This window comes from Pundamilia nyererei, unplaced genomic scaffold (genome assembly GCF_000239375.1).
Source record: "Pundamilia nyererei isolate P.nyererei 1_Seehausen unplaced genomic scaffold, PunNye1.0 scaffold00057, whole genome shotgun sequence".
Taxonomy (NCBI): domain Eukaryota; kingdom Metazoa; phylum Chordata; class Actinopteri; order Cichliformes; family Cichlidae; genus Pundamilia; species Pundamilia nyererei.
Window position 1 is genome coordinate 2,614,309 of NW_005187458.1, and position 17,812 is coordinate 2,632,120.

Genomic DNA, 17,812 nt, shown 5'->3' on the forward strand with positions numbered 1-17,812 from the left:
TAATATACAGGCGATTTGTCACCTAACGTAAAATGTTGCGCTGTGGGAGTGAGAACATGTTGTTTGAACATGCATTTGTATTATATTGCATTAGGATGGCATTGAGAGGAGGAACTGCTGCTATTTTCCTTTTCTCACCGATGCAGAAACTGTTCATTTTGATTCTTTATAGTAATTCCTATACTGTAGATGGAGTTTTTTTTGTTTGTTTTTCTACTTCAGAGAGTTTTCTGGGTGTTGGATGAGGCCTGGACCCCTCCTCTACATATAGGTACTCTAACCTAAAGGGTCACTATACCCAAAAGTAATTTTGTTAACATTTGATTGCCTGTAAAAGGAAAAAAAAAAACTAGTCATGGGAGTTAGTAGTGAACATAAGTTAAACGAGCTCACACTAATAAATTAGGTCTGTTAACCCTACACAGAAAAGACCGGTATTAAAAGAAATACATTCTGAATGTATTCTGACAACAAGCATGGGATGACAGAGGACTAAAATACACGGCGGAGTAATCAGGAAACAGGAAACAGAAGGGAAACACAGCTGGGACTAATCAGGCAGGACGAGACAAGGGAAGCAAAACTGAATGCATTGACTTAAGACACGGACCTTCAAAGTAAAACAGGAAACACACCGACTTAACTTACAGACCCAGACTCAGAGACACAAGCTGACACGATACTGAGGGAACATAAAGACGGGGATGACTAGACAGGAAACGTGGAACCAGGACGGGCACAGAGAAAACATGAGGACAGAGACTGAACGCAGAACAGGGAATGTCAAAACAAAACAAGCACATGACAGACACAGAGAACAGAGGACGCACGGGAACCAAAGCCTAAGAACTAGAAATTCTCCAGAAACATAACAAGAATTAAACCGACACATAAGATGATATTAATCAAAACATATATCCTTATACCAGTGTTTGGCCTTCTTGAAGCCCCTATTCAAGTTAGCTCTCGATAAGTCTCACGTATAAAACAATGCAAAAATGCTAATTTTAGCTCTGGGTACATTTCAGTAATGTTATCTTGCATCTGGTTTAAAAGTCCAACATTTTCCCTGTCAGCTGTAGACAGCCCATGGCTATAACATTTTTAGCCCCAGCATCTCCAGGCATGTAGTTACCTCTGTTTGTCACTCACTATCATTGTCTCTTCTATTTATCACATGGCTTGTTAGCTCCTCCCTAATGTCAAACAATTTCTTTATCAGGGCTGGATCAGGTGACCCTGAATCCTGCATTGAATCATTAGTTATTATAAATCTTTGGCTCTGTACTACAAAGCAAGTACAGCATACACGCCTATGGTATGTTGTTGTTGTCAGGATTCACTTACTCTAACATTGTCCACATAAAGATGGTTATCAGCTTGTTAAGGTAAACCCAGGTTTTCCCTTACATGTTCACATAAAAAGGATTGGCTAGATTCTGACAACACAATCTAAAAGGGGCATTTCGTGGATACACGACACACACATATGTTCCCAGGATAACGTTGGGAGAAATGTATAAAAAGGCCCAACAGGATTGCTCTGACAAGCACTCGCATAGACGTTCACCGAGAGTGAAAATAAATGCATTAGAGCTCGCTCCTCTGTGTGTCTCACTTCATAAGGGAATTTTTGTGACAGCTAACAACACACTGTGTCAATAATTTTTTTTGTTTTGTATTTTAGAGCAATAAGTTGAAAGTTGATTGAAAGGAAGCCCAGCTAAGCTACATGCTAACACTAGCAAACTTGCTAGCAGCAGTCATAAATTGTACAGGCGTAACACATGGACACACGTCAGAATCAGAATTTTCCTAAACAAAAAGATACATCCTGTCTTGGAAAGGATGTATCATACAGCAAGCCATGACCTTAGTTGTTATCATGTATTTATTTATTTATTTATTTATTTATTTATTTATTTATTTAAATCAGTGATTTATGAAAAGGTGCTAAAGGCACCTTTCTGTGTTTGCATGATCACTTAACCTGAAAAAGAGGATACATTAACCAAATAGTGGCTGCAGACATTTTGCATAAACAGCAGCAGATTTGAGCTGAAGGTTCACAGACACTTAGCTCAGTCTCGTCAGAGACGATTTGAGATAACCTTGTGAAGAGGCTCCACTGAGACTACGAAAAGAACTTTTTATTTTTTATTGTTAAATGTATTCTAACAGAAAGCTTAGAGAGCTGGCAGCCAGAATAAGTGTGCCTGTAAGTGTGTGTATATATAAGTTAGTAGGGGTATTTCCTTGTTTGTAGCTGCAGTGCAGAGGATCCCCGCCCACACACATCTGCATCAATAAGGTGAAACCAGCTACTAAATGATTCACAGCTTATGTTTTAGTACTTAGTGACACAATAATCCATTAAAACACCATTCACCTTTGTTTTATTCACTACATACATGAACTTCTCTGAGGTCTTCCTGTTTTCCATCTTCAACATTTTGTCCAGTATATCCACTATCCCTCGTATGTACATGTCCAAATCATCTCACCTTTTCCTCTATGTTCTCTTGAAGCAGAACAGCCAGCACTTTACATCATTACGTCATCGTCTGTCTTTGCCGTGATGGAAAGTGTCTGGCCATGTAAACTGTTTTAGAGAAAGGAATTTTACTCAACTTTAGATCAAGGGTATTTAAATGTTTCATAGTTGTTGTCTTCATCTTTCGGCTGCTCCTTTTAGGCATTGCCACAGTGGATGATTTTCCTCAATCTCACCATATTGCTAGCATCCTGTTCTGTCACACCAACCGTTTTCCATGTCCTCCTCCACTACATCCTCCTTATCAGTACCTAGTGACACAATAGTCCATTAAAACACACTCCATTATCCTTTATTTTATTCACAACATACGTGAACTTCTCTGAAGTCTTCATTCTCGATGTATTCTTCTGTCATAAATGACTGTGACATTCATTTCCACCCACTCCTCACCTTGCTTGTACTCTTTTCTGCACGTCTCTTGTGGACTGTCTGTTGCTTTGAATGGTTGACCACACGTTTACCTTACACTTGCCTTCCTGTCATGCACACATATATTGTGCTCCATACTCTCACTACAAATCACAGTGTGTACTGCAAGTCGTCCATATAGACCTGTCCATCACCACTGCAAGCAAGAATGGGCTCAGAGCCTGATACTTGATGTTATCCCAACCCACCTGTCACTCCTTTTGCACACTGGGTGGAATTTTGTCCCACTCTTCCTTCAAGCTTCCTTAGAACTCACTAGCCTTCACCTTTGCCACCTTTCTCTTTCCCTTTCTCCTAGCTTCCGAGTACTTCTGACTATGACAAACTACTACTACTACTACTACTACTACTACTAAACCACTTTTTCTTTGTTCTTTTTCTTCCTCAATCCACAATTAGGTCTTGTTGTCCCCTTAAAGGTTTTTAACCCTCAGTTTGGATGCTAGCACAGTTTTAGCTGATTGTGAGTCAGTATCAAGTCGATAATTTGACATGGGTTGAATTGAAATGTTCCATAAACCATTATGAAATTACAGCCATTAGTTTATATGCTGTAGCCAGTACATGAAGGCCATTAAGGCTACTATACTATATTATCTTCCATTATAATTCCAATAAGAGTCTGTGAAAAATGCATAAATTAATAGCTACATTAGTAAATGCTTTTGCCTTGGACAATGCTACACAAACACATACTTCACTTCCCAACTCTGCTCCGTGAGTGCCCTGTTCTTCAGTGCATTAATACAGTGTAACAGAGCTCCAGTTCCATACTAGTCTGAAGGCAGAATGCAGGCATAATGGCAGAGGCATTAACCCCAGCATTAGCATACCTATACTGGGAGACACAACAAGCAGCAGCCAAATATTTGTCCCTGCTCGTCCAGTAAGTGAATGACGTATCACTGGGAATTGGGGACACTGAACATTTGGGGGAGCATAAATACACATTTAACGCATCCCTACCCCTCCTCATCTCTCTGGCGGTATGATTTGGTTTGCAAAGGCAAGCAACAGTGGAAAGAATTGGTGAGCTCAATTGTATTTCCTCCCCCCTCACCCCCTTAGGAATCAGGATCCCTTCACACAAGGCGTCTGACCTGATTTAATAAGAATGGAGAGAAATCTGAGAGGTTTTCTTTTCTCTCTGTGTTGGCAACAGTACGGCTGACAACAGGAAGGACTATGAAAAGCAGAAAGAGAAAGGGGTTCTGGTTGACAATTATTGGTGACAGGTCTTGGAGTCTGATGTGCCAATTGTAATCTGGATAGAGATGACTCATATAGTCTCGAGAGCTACTAACAGCAACCTCAGTCACCTAATTATAGGAGAATTATACGGGTCACATCAGGTACAGCGAGATACCATCTGGTATGTATTAAGACTGGAATACTATGTTAGAGGACAGTGAAAGGCACTGAAAATAAGCAGAAAGAAGAGCCATTTTTCTTCAATATTCCCTAAAAGGCATCTGGAAAAGTTTGAATCAGATATGGCAATTTCAACTCGCACTTCATGTGTTTGTTTTGTTAGTCAAGCACGGCCCATTTTATACAATGTTTTTTTTTTTTTGTTTGTTTGTTTTTTTTGAAGTGGTTGAACTGTTTCACCAGTTGAGACGTTTTTAATTTGGCTTGTAGTAGTGAAGCGGGGATAAATGTGTCTGCAGTTTATCGATCAAGTGTCATTAGCGTTAGAATTTAACCTTTTCCTTGACTTCTTGTAAGCCGTCATCATTCTCTTTACTTGTTTTAACATTTTTTCAAGACCAGCAGACACTAAAGTGGGCCTTGAATAATAGAAAATTCATGATAATTTAGCTAAACATTCTAACCTCATATTCACAGCTATTGCAGTGATGTATTCATTATTTATAGGTTATCTATTACCAGTAATGTAGTTTTACATATTAACCTACTTCTGTTGCTGTTAATTTTTTCCTGCTCCAGAAGGCCAAGTCATGATTTTAAATCTTTTTAGTCTAATAAAATAAAGTCATAACATTAGCCTGCTTTCTGTATGTACATTAACTGTAAAACCGTTTATGAACACACACATATATTTTATAGTTTATAAAATGCAGGAGAGGGAAAGGTGATTTTTAACTTTAAAGATCTTTAAAACACCGGGTTATGGGTCCATATGGGTTTTACAGTATTTTGTTTCACACTGACAAATTGTGGCTTCTTATCTCATTTCCTTTGGTCTTCACAATTGGTCTTCACGCTGCTGTAAACAAATTTTTGTATTTTTGGTATTGCAAAATAACTCAATTCACACTAAGTGCAGCTCTACAGCTTTCCCCTTGGTCTAAACTTGCTGGTTTGCATTTCAGTCTCTTTGTTAGTGTGCCTGTAATCTGACCGCCATCCATTCACAGCTTCAGTGTTCAGTTTTCACCACCCATCCCCAACAATAATATGTGCTTTTCTAAGCTTCAAAAGCAATGTATTAAAAACGCGGCCTTTCTTCTGTATTGTTGCAGGCCAGGCCGAGGCTGTGCTGGAAGAGTTCAGCCCGTACTACAGGAAACAGTTCTCTGTGGCTCAGTTCTCTCAAGTAGAAGATGATGTGGAACAGCACAAACAGAAGATCACACAGCTGCTCAAACAGAGGGTATGTCTTTTAAAATGTACTGGAGAAATGTAACAGCTAAGATGCATGTGCTTCGTACAAACCTTATCTTAGCAACTTTTCACCCGAGCTGAATCAATAATAAACACACAGGGGTTTCCCCTGTGTGTTCACATGAAAGGGGTAGTGCTTGCAGCATCTGGCCAATCACAAACACAAATACCGGGAAGTGTAGGCTGCTGGGAACAGAGCAGCTGATTTTACAAAAGAAGATAACCCTATACTGAGGGGAAAAATGAAGATGTTAAACACACAATAGAGACTGAAGTAACACTGCAATATGTGTGAGAGGTAAAAGCACTCTTTATATAGAGCACTAAACGTGAGTGCTTTAAGCACTTCTGTCAATAAGACTGGAAAAGAGGATTGTCAAGGTAAATCTATATTTGACCATCTACTAATAAATAGAGAATACAACACGATAACCTCTAAACAATTTAATAATTGTAGAATAGCTGCATTTTGGAAAAGCTATACTAAAATAAGGAAGGTATAAAAAACAGAGCATTCACTGTGAAAGACCTGATCACGTCCTGCATTTTAAAATTGACCTGGCAGCTGGCTACAACAAAGTAAGAAACGCATTTTAATGAATTATTTTAAAAGCAGAAACAGTTAAAGTTCATCATGCAGTCCACAATAGCCTGGAGGCTCAACTCTGATATGTTCTGATATGCAAACTGAGTTTATAATCAACTCAAAGACGAGCAGGCACAAATTTTCATGCACGTGTTCGTGTTCACCAGGCGGCTCCAGAGGAGGGTGAAGTGCTATATGAGGAAAGTGTCTTTTACTTTGATGACACCAGGAAGTGGCGGGAGAGGTATGTGGTGGTGAGAGCCAACTACTGCCTGGAGTGTCACGAAAGCGTTGAGGTGAGTCTGTGAAAGTGATGTCAGCAAATCAAAGGCATCTACATAAGGGGCCCCTCTTATTGATTCTGTGTCTTCTTTCTTCAGACCTTTGTTAAAGGAGCTCCTCCATGCCACAAGCTCCTGCCTACAGGGGGCAAGGTTCTGACGGCAGAAGAGGCGTACATGGCTGTAGTGGATAAATGTTTTCCTGATGAAAGCTGTGAGTAAAACACCTAAAACAACTATTTTTCTTTCCTTTTTTTGTCACAATAACGTGACGCACAGCGTGACGTGAAAAAGGGCACATACCATTGACGTTGCGTGACGAACTCTGTATTCCTCGTCCACACGTAAGCGCAAAAAAGGGGTCTCCATTGTCGGTGATTCGAAACACCGTTTACGTGTGGCCGAAAGGCCCAAACGCATAGAAACAGCTGCGTTTTCAAAAATACCCGTGTAGGTGTGGATGTAGCGTAAAAGAATTAGTAATTTATTTTATTACTACCTGTAATTTATTGCAGTTTACTTGTATTTGTTTAATTGTTTATGAAATGTTAGAGTTTGGAAACAAAATATGGTTGTGTGAGGATGTGTTTGTAAAACAAAGGGAGGCCTAGCTGAAAAAATTTGGGAACCACTGGATTAACATATGGTTTAAGAGTCATTAGATTCACTTACACTTTTATGACATCGCCTTATGGTACTGGGTTCTTAATAAAGCTTTGCAAATTTCCTCTATCACACAACAAAGCAATCATCAGACAGTAATTTTAGAAGATATTGAATTCCAGTAGAGAACATTTTCAATTTAATATTGTCTAAACTATATGTAGGCATTGCACGATACGTTTATATGTGCTATAAAGGGGACTATGGTCGTGTCTGTCTCCTGTCTTCAAATCTCTTCTTCTAAATTAACTCCCGATAACTGGCAGTTCAAAATAACGCTTACCTTAAACTTCCATTAGTATTAGCTACTCTCTCTTTAAAGCCACCTTGTTAGGAGATTCTGTAATATCAGTGTTAGTAACGTTAGCTGAATTTTTATTAAAAATCTTTGACAAATTTGGAAAAACCAATTGTAGAATATTAGATAATACCCTTTCTTCCACTGCTAATATTAATGTTATAGCAATTAGTTAGTATATTTAAAAAGCCAGCTGAATGATGAAAGTTTATATTACGCTTTATATTTTAGTAAGAATAACGTGTAACTGTGCGATGGGTTCATTTTCCACATTGCTCTACTCACAGCCAATGCTTTTATCTACCTTTTGCCGTCATTTCTGTAATAAAACCATAGTTTTGGCTCGTGATGACATCATAGGCTTTATCTTAGACCTTTCTTTAACTGGAAAAAGTCAGTTGCTTTTGGTTTAATAGTAGAACAGCCTCTAACACCATACTATTACGTATGAAAAGCTCAAATTTTCAAACTGGTAACAGTTAGAGATGGGAAAAGGGTACATAAAGCATCAAGCCTCTTAAGAAGCACAGGTAAAGACGAAATCATGAGAATTTAAATGTCCAAACAGAAATGGTTATTTTATCAATTATTATTTTATAATAATAATCAACAATAATCTTAGCGTATATATGTTCGTATGTACCGTAGCTCCTCAGAGGGTGGGCCAATCTGAACTAAACCTTCTACACACATTGTGTCACACACAGTGATTATTAAAATCTATATGCTTTTCAAAAAGGATTCATTATAAATCCTAATATTTTTGATTTTCCTATATATTATGTTCATTTCATTGTCCCCTTGTAAATGTGATGTTCTCTGTTTGCATGTGTTTCATTTGTATTTTTCAATGGATGTTGCCTGTACACTACTTCATGAGCAACAACATATTTCTAGAGTCACGCATTTCTGTCTGGTAATCCATGGGACGAATCTGGGTTTGGAGGGTGCCCAACTTTGTGGAAGGGGGGACGGACCTTTCCTGTTCCAATACAACTATTTTCCAGTGTACAAAACAAGGTTCATAAAGAACTTTAACACTTGTGGGATGAATAGAAACGGAGACCTAGACCTTCTTGTCCAACACCAGTGTCTGATCTCACAAATGTGCCTCTAGAAGAATCATCAAAAATTAAATAAACGCACTCCTAAACTTTGTGGAAGGCGCTTCCCAGAAGAGTTGAAGCTGTTATAGCTGCAAAGGGTGTGTCGACATCACATTAAACCCTCTGGATTAACAATTCTCAAGTTCATATGTATGAGAAGGCAAACAGGCAAATGCTTTTGGCAATATTGTCTGTAGGCATGTAGGGAATGATAAGAAAATTATAAATATCACATTAAGAAGAGATCAAAGGTTCAATGTTTAAGACGGTCAAACCCTCATAAAATGTTTGTCTTTAAAATTATGCTTAAAATGATACTGCCTTTGTAATGGCAACATCTAAGATATGATAAAATCACATTAAAGATTGCTTTCTAATATCGTTCACATTTGACCTCTGATCTCACTTTTGCATTTCATATCTGCCTTTCTTTCAAGTTGATCCCAAAATGCATGGTATTTGTTAAGGAAAGTATTGTCAAGCGAAATAGAAAGAGCTGCTTAGTTAGAAATATACTGCAGTATCATACTGTTTACAGTAATAAGCCTAAGTTATTCATCCCCAAGTCAATACCTATTTTCCATTACCTTCTCCTACATCATAATCAAAGTAATCTTGTCTAGCCTGCTACTGTCATCTAATTTTTAGTGCACTACAAAGTTAAAGAATAAATGGTTCTGGCCATTTGACAGCTGCTCACTAGCAGCACATGTAGACTTTCATCTACTCTTTTCTGTTTCAGGTGCAAAAGAGGACTTTGCTCCACCTATAGCAGGGATGCCGGGACAGTTTCCAGTCTACCTGCGTCTGCCCTACAGAAGGGACTCCTATTTCTGCTTCAAACAACAGGCCACACAGGCTACCTTCATTTCCATCCTATCAGACTGCATCAGACACCAGAACCAAGGTAAGATGCTACAGAAAAGGATGTTCTTACCTCCTCAGGCACACAGTTCCTCCTCTTACTAATAGTGTGAGTAATTAATGTTCATAAAACCGAACAACCCTTTACTGATCTCTCTGAAAGTCTTCATAAAGTTCCTGCTTCAACAAGACTGAAGTGTTAATTACATATTTTAAATGTTAACTTGGCCAGTACACATGTTAACATTATCCATTAAACTAGCAGTTCTCTGATAGTCACATGAGCCATCTGTTAACATTAACCCAGCAGTCTGTGGACTGTAGTCAGAGAAAAGATGAATAATAATGGCAGGCTGAATGGGTTGTGGATGGAGTATTGAGTGCTGACAGAGTGGCCACAGTATACCCGCCACAATGGTCGCTTCGCTCGGCCCCACAACCTCGTCTCACAGTCGCTTGTATTTACACCTGCTGTTAAGCTGCAGGAAGCTGCTGCATTCACACCTATGGGTAATTTAGAGTTTCCAGTTAACCTATCCCAGCTAACTGCATGTCTTTGGACTGTGGAAGGAAGCCGAAGTACCCAGAGAGAACCCACGCAAGATCATTAAAATGGTGGTAAAAACCAACATGATCATACAGTCGTGTCTTCTACCCAGCTGTGGCCGGATTACAAAAAACTGAGAGGATTATGACTGGCTGTTGTGCCACAAAGACTGTCGTGTGACGATTTTGTCATCTGAGCATCAAGATGAAAGATAAATATCTGCTGTGTGCGATCAGTGAAGTACTGTTAAAATCAGCTGATGAATAAATGATAAAGATAAAACAAGCGAGTGCAATGGCCCAATGTTATGACAGTGAATTCATTTTCTCAAAGCTCCCTGAATGTCTTGACTTTTTTCTCTTCCCTCTGTCAGACTTCCTGAAGAAAAAGACTTGTGAAGTTCAGGCCTTCCTTAAAGCTATTCAGCTCTACAGACAGGACAAAGGCAAATACGAAGCCTGGGACATGCTGATAGGAAGTGATGCAAGGGTATGTCTCTTTTCTTTACTTTTCTTAGCAACAGTTATTTCTCCCAACATAGTAATACTGAGGATGAATATTTACTTAAGTATAAATAGTGAAATGGCTACATAATTAATACATGTAAATACATTTACAAAATGAAAATTAAACTGATAAAGGATGGTACAGGATAGCTAGGTTGACTTATTAGCTGTGTAACGCACCCCTGGACATGTACATGTGTATAGTGGCAACAAAAGGCATTCTGTCTATTCTACCTTATAGATGTAGATCAAACAGGCTTCTTATAAAACACACACATTGGCTTATGTTAGGAATCTCATTGACCAGATGCAAAATTCCTCTGAAGGATCAATAGTTTTAAGCCTTGAAACTTAAAAGGGCTTTGATTCAGTTTTTTTGTCTCACCATGTGGACCTTGAAAGAGGCTACCGGCAATGTTGATTCTTTGTCCCCGTACTTTTCCCATTATATAAGCCACTAGCACAGACTATTAGAAAGAGATATAATAATTTGGGGCAGTGAACATAAACTATGCCTTTACCCACATGACATTTTCGTAACAGTCTCCAATCCTTCCTCTTAGCATTATAGAAGGAATTTGTCCTCTGATATAACAACAAACTGAACATGCGTAAAACATAAACACTTGCTGGAGCCACTGGAGTATATTCAAGAACAGTGTAAATTTAAATGTTGTCAAACAGTATTTTACAAGGCACAGAGCCTGAAATTCACAGAAAATGTATATTTTTTTCCACCGAAAATCAGCTAAATCAGTCTGAGTGGGTCTGCACACAAAGACATCGGCTATCAGGCCTTCATACAGTTTATATACAGTTTATCTTCATGAAATTAAAGTACCAATGGGGTAAATGATGACCAAAGGAAAATAAATAAATATTTTAAGCTAATTAAAATGTCCACACTCCCATGCATCAGTATCCCTCAGATTATAATGGAGGCTTTGCTCTTTATTTACCTGTTGCCACAGAGCAACGTGTGTTATTGGAGCTCAATTCACGATGCCTTCCTTTCTCTACTCATGTACGTGCTGAACTCTTTGAATATACTCAGAGTTGATTGAAGTAACTGGCTAATATTCTCAGAGTTAATCAGCTCAGAGTTAATTTCTAAACTCGGGGTTTGTTGGACATTTTTCCTGACATAGGTTTGAGAAATATTCCAGAGAACACTCTTTTTATGTGTATATATATCGCTATATAAATGGTGTGTTTTTGTTGCTTTGTTTGCTTTTGTTTGTTTTTTTTCGTTTTTAAAAAAATATTGAAATCCTGTCTTACTAGTAAAACCTGAGGGTTTCTAAAAGTTTATTCTGGCCTCGTTTGGATGATGATGAGACAAACCTGAGATATTTTCTGTGTCTGTTAACTCTAGGTGATGGCCAACATGGTGATGGAGCAGCTGCTGCCGTCTCTGGAGAAAGACATGCTGCCTGGCCTCAAAGCCAAAAAGACTGAGAGGAAGAGAGTTTGGTTTGCTGTGAGTCATTTATGTTTGCAACTGATGCAGTTTCTAAGAAATATATGATTTCATTTCCCAGCTGTTGAAAGGAAAAATGAATGGAAGTCTGTTTTTCAGGGTTATATCTGAAAAAGTCGTGCACTAATACATTATTCATGAAGTCTCCGGGCTCTTTTCTACACTCTTGGAAGTCATTTTTCTTTTTTAAAAAGAGCTGAAATTCATTTAAAAAGAGGAAAAACAGGAAAAAAAACACATCTTTTTCATGAATTTGCTACCTTCAGATGGTGGAGGCAGTATATATCCTGGTCCAGGAGGACATGTTTGAGGGGCTATCAGCATTGAAGGAGGAATGTCGGGTGTCTGTTCGGCAGCAAGAGGTGCTGATTCACTCCGACATGGACCAGATCCTCAACTCAAGAAGGCAACTCGAGGAAAAAATCCGAGGTATTCTCATCTATCTGATAGCCTTGTTACTTAGAACATTCAGAAACAGAATGATGTGTTGCATTCCTCTCCATGTAATGATCTAATGAAGTGCAGCTTCGTATAGGGAATAAGGGTGACGGAATTGGGCTGTTTTCTCAAATGTAATTTTTTTTTCTCCAGCCAAAGTGTCAGAGCCAGCTGAGAAGCTGTGTTCCGACTCTGTCCAGCCGTACCTAGGCTCAGTCCTGGAGGAGCTGATGGAGCCAATCAGCGCTGGGTTCCAGGAAGGACGGCAACTAAGTGAAAACACGATGGACCAAGTGTATCAGGACATCAAGCAGGGATGTGATAACAAACAGCTGAAACAGGTTGGTTGGAATTTCACTTGTTTGGTTTTTTTCTGATATAACGGAACAAACCTCCAGAGAATTACTTTTGGTTGGGCTGATTCATCTCATTTTAAACCTTCAACTTTATAACATTCACAGGAAAGAGTTAACTAAGGTTAGGAGTAGCGTTTTTCTTTAATACAGGGGATTTTTTTCAGAAACTAGATGTTTCCTCAATCCCAAATTTACCTCTACATAAGTTGTTGGTGACCTATTAGATATTAAGCTGGATACATGCTGGACAGGTCACCAGTCTGTTGCACGGCTGACACAAATTGTCCATTTGCATTCACTTTCATACCTTGTGAAAGTGAACAGACAAACCTTGTCTATTAATCTCATTAATTTCTACTCTGTCTTCTTCTCTCTTCTTCTCTCTTCGTCTCTCAGTCTCTCGACGCCATGGCAAAACCGAACCTGCTGAACTGCTATGAGAAGATCGGCTCCCTGCAGGTTAAACTGCAGCACTTGCAGGCGAGGTTTGGATTCTCCGACACCACAGGAGTGATGCACAGTGCTCAGATCGATTTGCAGCAGGTACAGCTTCATGCTGTCATTCACATGGCGATTTATTTGAATTCCCTTTCCCTCCTTCTGAGAGGGTATTTCTACTGAGATGGAGTGAGTGTAAGGATTTCACAACTCGTTTGTGAATCAGCATTCTATGAAACACTGGTGGGTTTCATAAAAGGGTTTCGGGGTTTCGGGTGAGCTCATTGTGAAACCTGGCCCCTCGGATGAGAGGTGAAACGTCCAGAAAATTTGGATTAAGTTTTTATAGTGTACAGTGATAGCAAAAAAAAAAAAATCATAACATATTGTGAGTGTTAAGTCCAATTTAATTCTCTGCTTCTTCATTTTAGCTGATTGAGAATGCAGCTTTTACCTTCGAGCAGCTGCTCTACAAAGCCATCCAGGACAACCCAGACAACGCCAGCTCTGCCACTGAGAAGGTCAAACACATAGTGCTCAAGGTCAGTTTGTCATCTAAAACAAAACTTCCCAAGTTTCTAGTTAAGACATGAGAAAATTGTAACCAGGTGCAGGTGAGGTTCACATCTACCCCCTAATATGAAATGTTCACTTGTATACAGAAATGTCATCAGAACTGTAGGCCAAATGCTTGTAAGAGATAACAATCAGAATAGGTCCTGTTTATCTAAAACTAATAAACTCTCCTCCAGATGCACTGACTGGTTTTATTCCATCTTCTTGCAGAAATACGACTATGACAGCAGCACGGTGAGGAAGAGAATCTTCCAGGAAGCTCTGGTTTCCATCACTCTGCCCTTCATCAAGAAGAGCCTGGTGTCTACCTGCAAACCTGTGAGGGCTCTGTCTTTCACACACACACACAGCATAATGTCTTTCTATGGACATTAAATTCCAGCACATCTGTTCCTACCATAACTCTACAATTAATAGTAGTTGCTTTATCAACCCTAGCTTATTTGAACCCTAACCATACCCCTAACCCCGGGGATGTCTAATTGACAAAATGCTTACCCTAACCCTAACCATCAAAAATTAATGCCTAACTCTAATCCTTAGGCTAAACCTAACAATAACTTAATTGTAACCCTGACACTAAAACCACATTTTGAGTCTCAAAAATGCCTTCAAACTCATGGGGACGGGAATTTGTCCCCATAATGGCTGTTGGTCCATACAGGTATAGCAAACTGCCAATTTTGGAGGTGGTCAGTTTGTGATATTACTCATAACTCTGACCTAAATGTACTCCTCTTACAGTACATTGACATTTGTGTCCCATTGGCAGGTGGGACATACATTGGCTTAACAGTTAGCATATGACTGAGCAGCATTAGCAATTTATAGGGAATACCCTGTATAGTTTATGTGTCTTTCAAATAAAATTTTCAAGGAAATTTATCCCGTTCTCTTGTATTTTGATTTGATGAAAATTTAAAGACCCGAACTCTTCCATGGCATGCATTTTAAATTTCTGTTTGCTATTTGGGCTGATTGGGACCTGATGAATGTAAAAACAAAGAATTATGTGATAGTTTTTATTTTTTTTGTATCTGATTTTTGTTTCTGAGAAAAATGACATTCGCTTTAAATTTTGATAGAATAAAGGCAGTATAATGTCCTCGTAAGTGGAAAGTGGATATCAGGCCCTTGTAAAGCAAAATGTGATGTCCACATATGTGGACGCCAGGTCTATGGGATTTTATATTTGTATACACTATGTAACACACACATCCCTCAGCAAAGCCTGACACTTTTGTCTTTGTCCCTCTATACAGGAGCTTCAGGGTCTTGAACAGATCATCTATAGTGACCATTCAAGCTTCGTTCATGTTGACAATGTTTATGAAAACATCCTTCTGCAAATTCTGGACAAGGAAGTCACTAAAGGTACAAAAAGACTAATAATGGCAACTTAGCAACACAAAGCCTTTCCCCAGACACAGGTGTAGAGTTACGTCTAATCGATCCTCCTGTTTGTTCTGTCATTCTGCAGTGGTGAAGGAGGCAGCCAACCTAAAGAAGTACAACTTGTTCACAGACAAGCGAGACCTGACCAGTCAGTCTAGCCTCTCTTCCTTGCCAGCATCTATTCCTGGCAGCCCAGCCATGACACTAGCTTCCCTCAATAAACCTTCTTTAGAGCCGCAGCCTTCTCCACTTGCTTCTAATGATGTCTTCGCCAGCTCCCAGAAGCAAGAACAGCAGGAGGAAGGGAAAGACCAGCTTCAGAGTGAGGCCTTAAAGGACATGATAGTGGGTGAGACACCTCTGGGGAAGGTTGAAACAGGGGTTGGTACTAGTTCCTCTGGCAGTCAGGAATCAGACCTACCAGCACTTAAAGCAGAAGATGTCATCCAAACTGCTGCGGAAGAAGCAGGAAGCAATAGTAACCTCAACAGCCCTGATTTAATAGAGAACATGCCAGAGAGCTGCACAAATGATACAGCAGCAGCAGTTCCAGCGATTGTGATGCATGAAGATGTGATTTCTGTCAAAACAGAAGAAACTAAGACAGCTGCTGAGCCTGAAACGAACAGCGCAGATGCTCCACAAGAACCTCCCACTGCTGTAGGAAGTATAACAACAACAGAAGCACCAAAGCAGGCAGAATCTCTCAATGCTTCTAACCTTTCAGCAGAAGGAACTGAATCCTTGCCTGCCAATACTGAAGCAAAGACACAGTGTGAGAACCCAGAAATCATGGTCGAGGCTCCACCTAGTGGTGAAGCACTAGGAGGAATAGTCCTCAGTGAGAACGTAGGGGACGCAGAACCAGTTGCTTTCTCAGAGACGAGCTCTCTGGCTGTGTCAGTGGGAAGCGAGTCTCATCCCTCAGATGTTGAGTCCACAGATGACGTGTCAACATCCTCAGACATTTTGGAGGGCGAAGCTAACATCAGGAAGTCACCAGTGGGTTCAGGAGATGCTACTGAGGACATAACAGCAAGTGACAAGGTCCAGACAGAGGTGAAGAGTGGGACTGTCATTGGAACTGGAGCCATTATAGAGGTGGAAGCAGAGGAGGTGGAGAAAATGACAACATCTCTGTCTAGTGAACCCGTTCAAGAGGAGACACCTTCCAGTCCTGCCCAAGCACGGCCTCTGGACTGCGTCAAGGAGATCCGTGACCTGGTGGTGGAGGTGATTGAGGTGGAGGAACCTGTGCAGCATTACCACAGCGGGATCTCCAAAGAAGATTAAATATTCCAGTAGTTGTCACTTCTATATAGAACGGCTTCCACTTCTGATACCAGTCTGTATCCATTATATTTAAACGCGACCATGTGACAGATGGGAAGCCTCCTCAGCTTCCTTCCTATAAATATGCATGATAGCATGATTATTTATATGAATAAATTAGTCTTGATTTCAGCTGAAAAGTGGCTAAACCAAAATGTCTTCTCCACTCAGTGACTTGGACAGGGCTTTTTTTAAACACTACAACTCTTAAATTATTTAAAAAAAAGAATTTAGAACAATTTTATAAGTGAAGAAATTTCTGTAAATTAATCTGATATGAAGGATCAATGCATTTGGGATGGGGTTCATATGAGTGTTATGTTTGATAAGGTTATAAGGGCCATAAAGAACACATTTCCTCATTTCTGCTCTTCTTTCCAAGAAGAAAATGGATGAAGTGTTTGAGTGCAACTGATTCAAATATACTTTTGCAGAATACAGGTTCAGTGCTAATGGTGTTACTTTTTTTGTTAAACCTTTAGTTAGCAGCTTGTCATTTATACCAAAGATAAACACCTCATGTAGCATGTTTTTTCTGAAGTAGTGTGACTGCAGGGAAGATTTTCCTGCTGTCTACTGAAAGTGTGACTTGGCCAGATGTTGTTTCTGAGGGACGATGCTCCACTTAGAAAAGTTGTATTTAAGGTGTCCGCAAGTATGTGAGGGTCCCCTTAGATCAGAGTGATGTAACCGGCTCCTCAAAGTATGAGCACTGGGGGTGGGTGGATCGTTCCAAGTGTCGATAGTATCTAAACTAATGCTGGTATTGGCATCAGGTCAATACTAGCACGATAGGATAAATACTATTGTGTTCAGTATGTAGTCCACTCATTTGTTTTCTTTTTTTTGGGGGGGAATGAAAAATATGCACTATGAAAAATGTCTGAATCTTTTTGTGTTGATTGTCACATATATTTTATTTATATCCTGTAGCACATTTACACAATAGAAGTTGACTCAAAGTACTTTACGTACGTTCCAGGTCTCAAGAAAAAGAAAAAACAAGATGGGAAGCAAAAATCACACTGATCTCCCCGACATAAGCTTAAAATACTGGCCCTGTATTTATTTGGTATTTTCAAGTTTCAGGGTGTTTGGAAATCACTATAACAGATAATTTAACATACACATACAATATTTACATTATTTCTCCTTATTGTGATTTTTTTTTAAAAATTTAAATATCCACCTAAATACTACTATGGATCAGCCTAAAGTGCCTCTGTAGTACATCCACGTTGCCTTAGATTTCACCAGATATACAACTGGATGCAGTTGCTATAGAGACTGGTCTGTAAATCCATCCATTCATTCATTTACTTCCCCTTATCA

The 17,812-nt window shown here is 39.4% G+C and overlaps 1 protein-coding gene across 1 annotated transcript in view; it reads left to right on the top strand.

The window, feature by feature from the left end:
• niban1a (niban apoptosis regulator 1a) overlaps positions 1 to 17,358 on the top strand; it is a 27,437-nt gene extending 10,079 nt beyond the window's left edge. The window contains exons 2-14 of the mRNA XM_005734277.1: positions 5,473 to 5,603; positions 6,368 to 6,496; positions 6,581 to 6,695; positions 9,291 to 9,455; positions 10,333 to 10,448; positions 11,841 to 11,945; positions 12,212 to 12,374; positions 12,537 to 12,724; positions 13,136 to 13,282; positions 13,609 to 13,719; positions 13,964 to 14,071; positions 15,016 to 15,127; positions 15,234 to 17,358. Of these exons, the coding sequence (XP_005734334.1) occupies positions 5,473 to 5,603; positions 6,368 to 6,496; positions 6,581 to 6,695; positions 9,291 to 9,455; positions 10,333 to 10,448; positions 11,841 to 11,945; positions 12,212 to 12,374; positions 12,537 to 12,724; positions 13,136 to 13,282; positions 13,609 to 13,719; positions 13,964 to 14,071; positions 15,016 to 15,127; positions 15,234 to 16,441 (2,798 nt within the window). The 3' untranslated portion in view covers positions 16,442 to 17,358. The remainder of the gene's footprint in view (positions 1 to 5,472; positions 5,604 to 6,367; positions 6,497 to 6,580; positions 6,696 to 9,290; positions 9,456 to 10,332; positions 10,449 to 11,840; positions 11,946 to 12,211; positions 12,375 to 12,536; positions 12,725 to 13,135; positions 13,283 to 13,608; positions 13,720 to 13,963; positions 14,072 to 15,015; positions 15,128 to 15,233) is intronic.
• Positions 17,359 to 17,812: the final 454 nt, after the last annotated feature.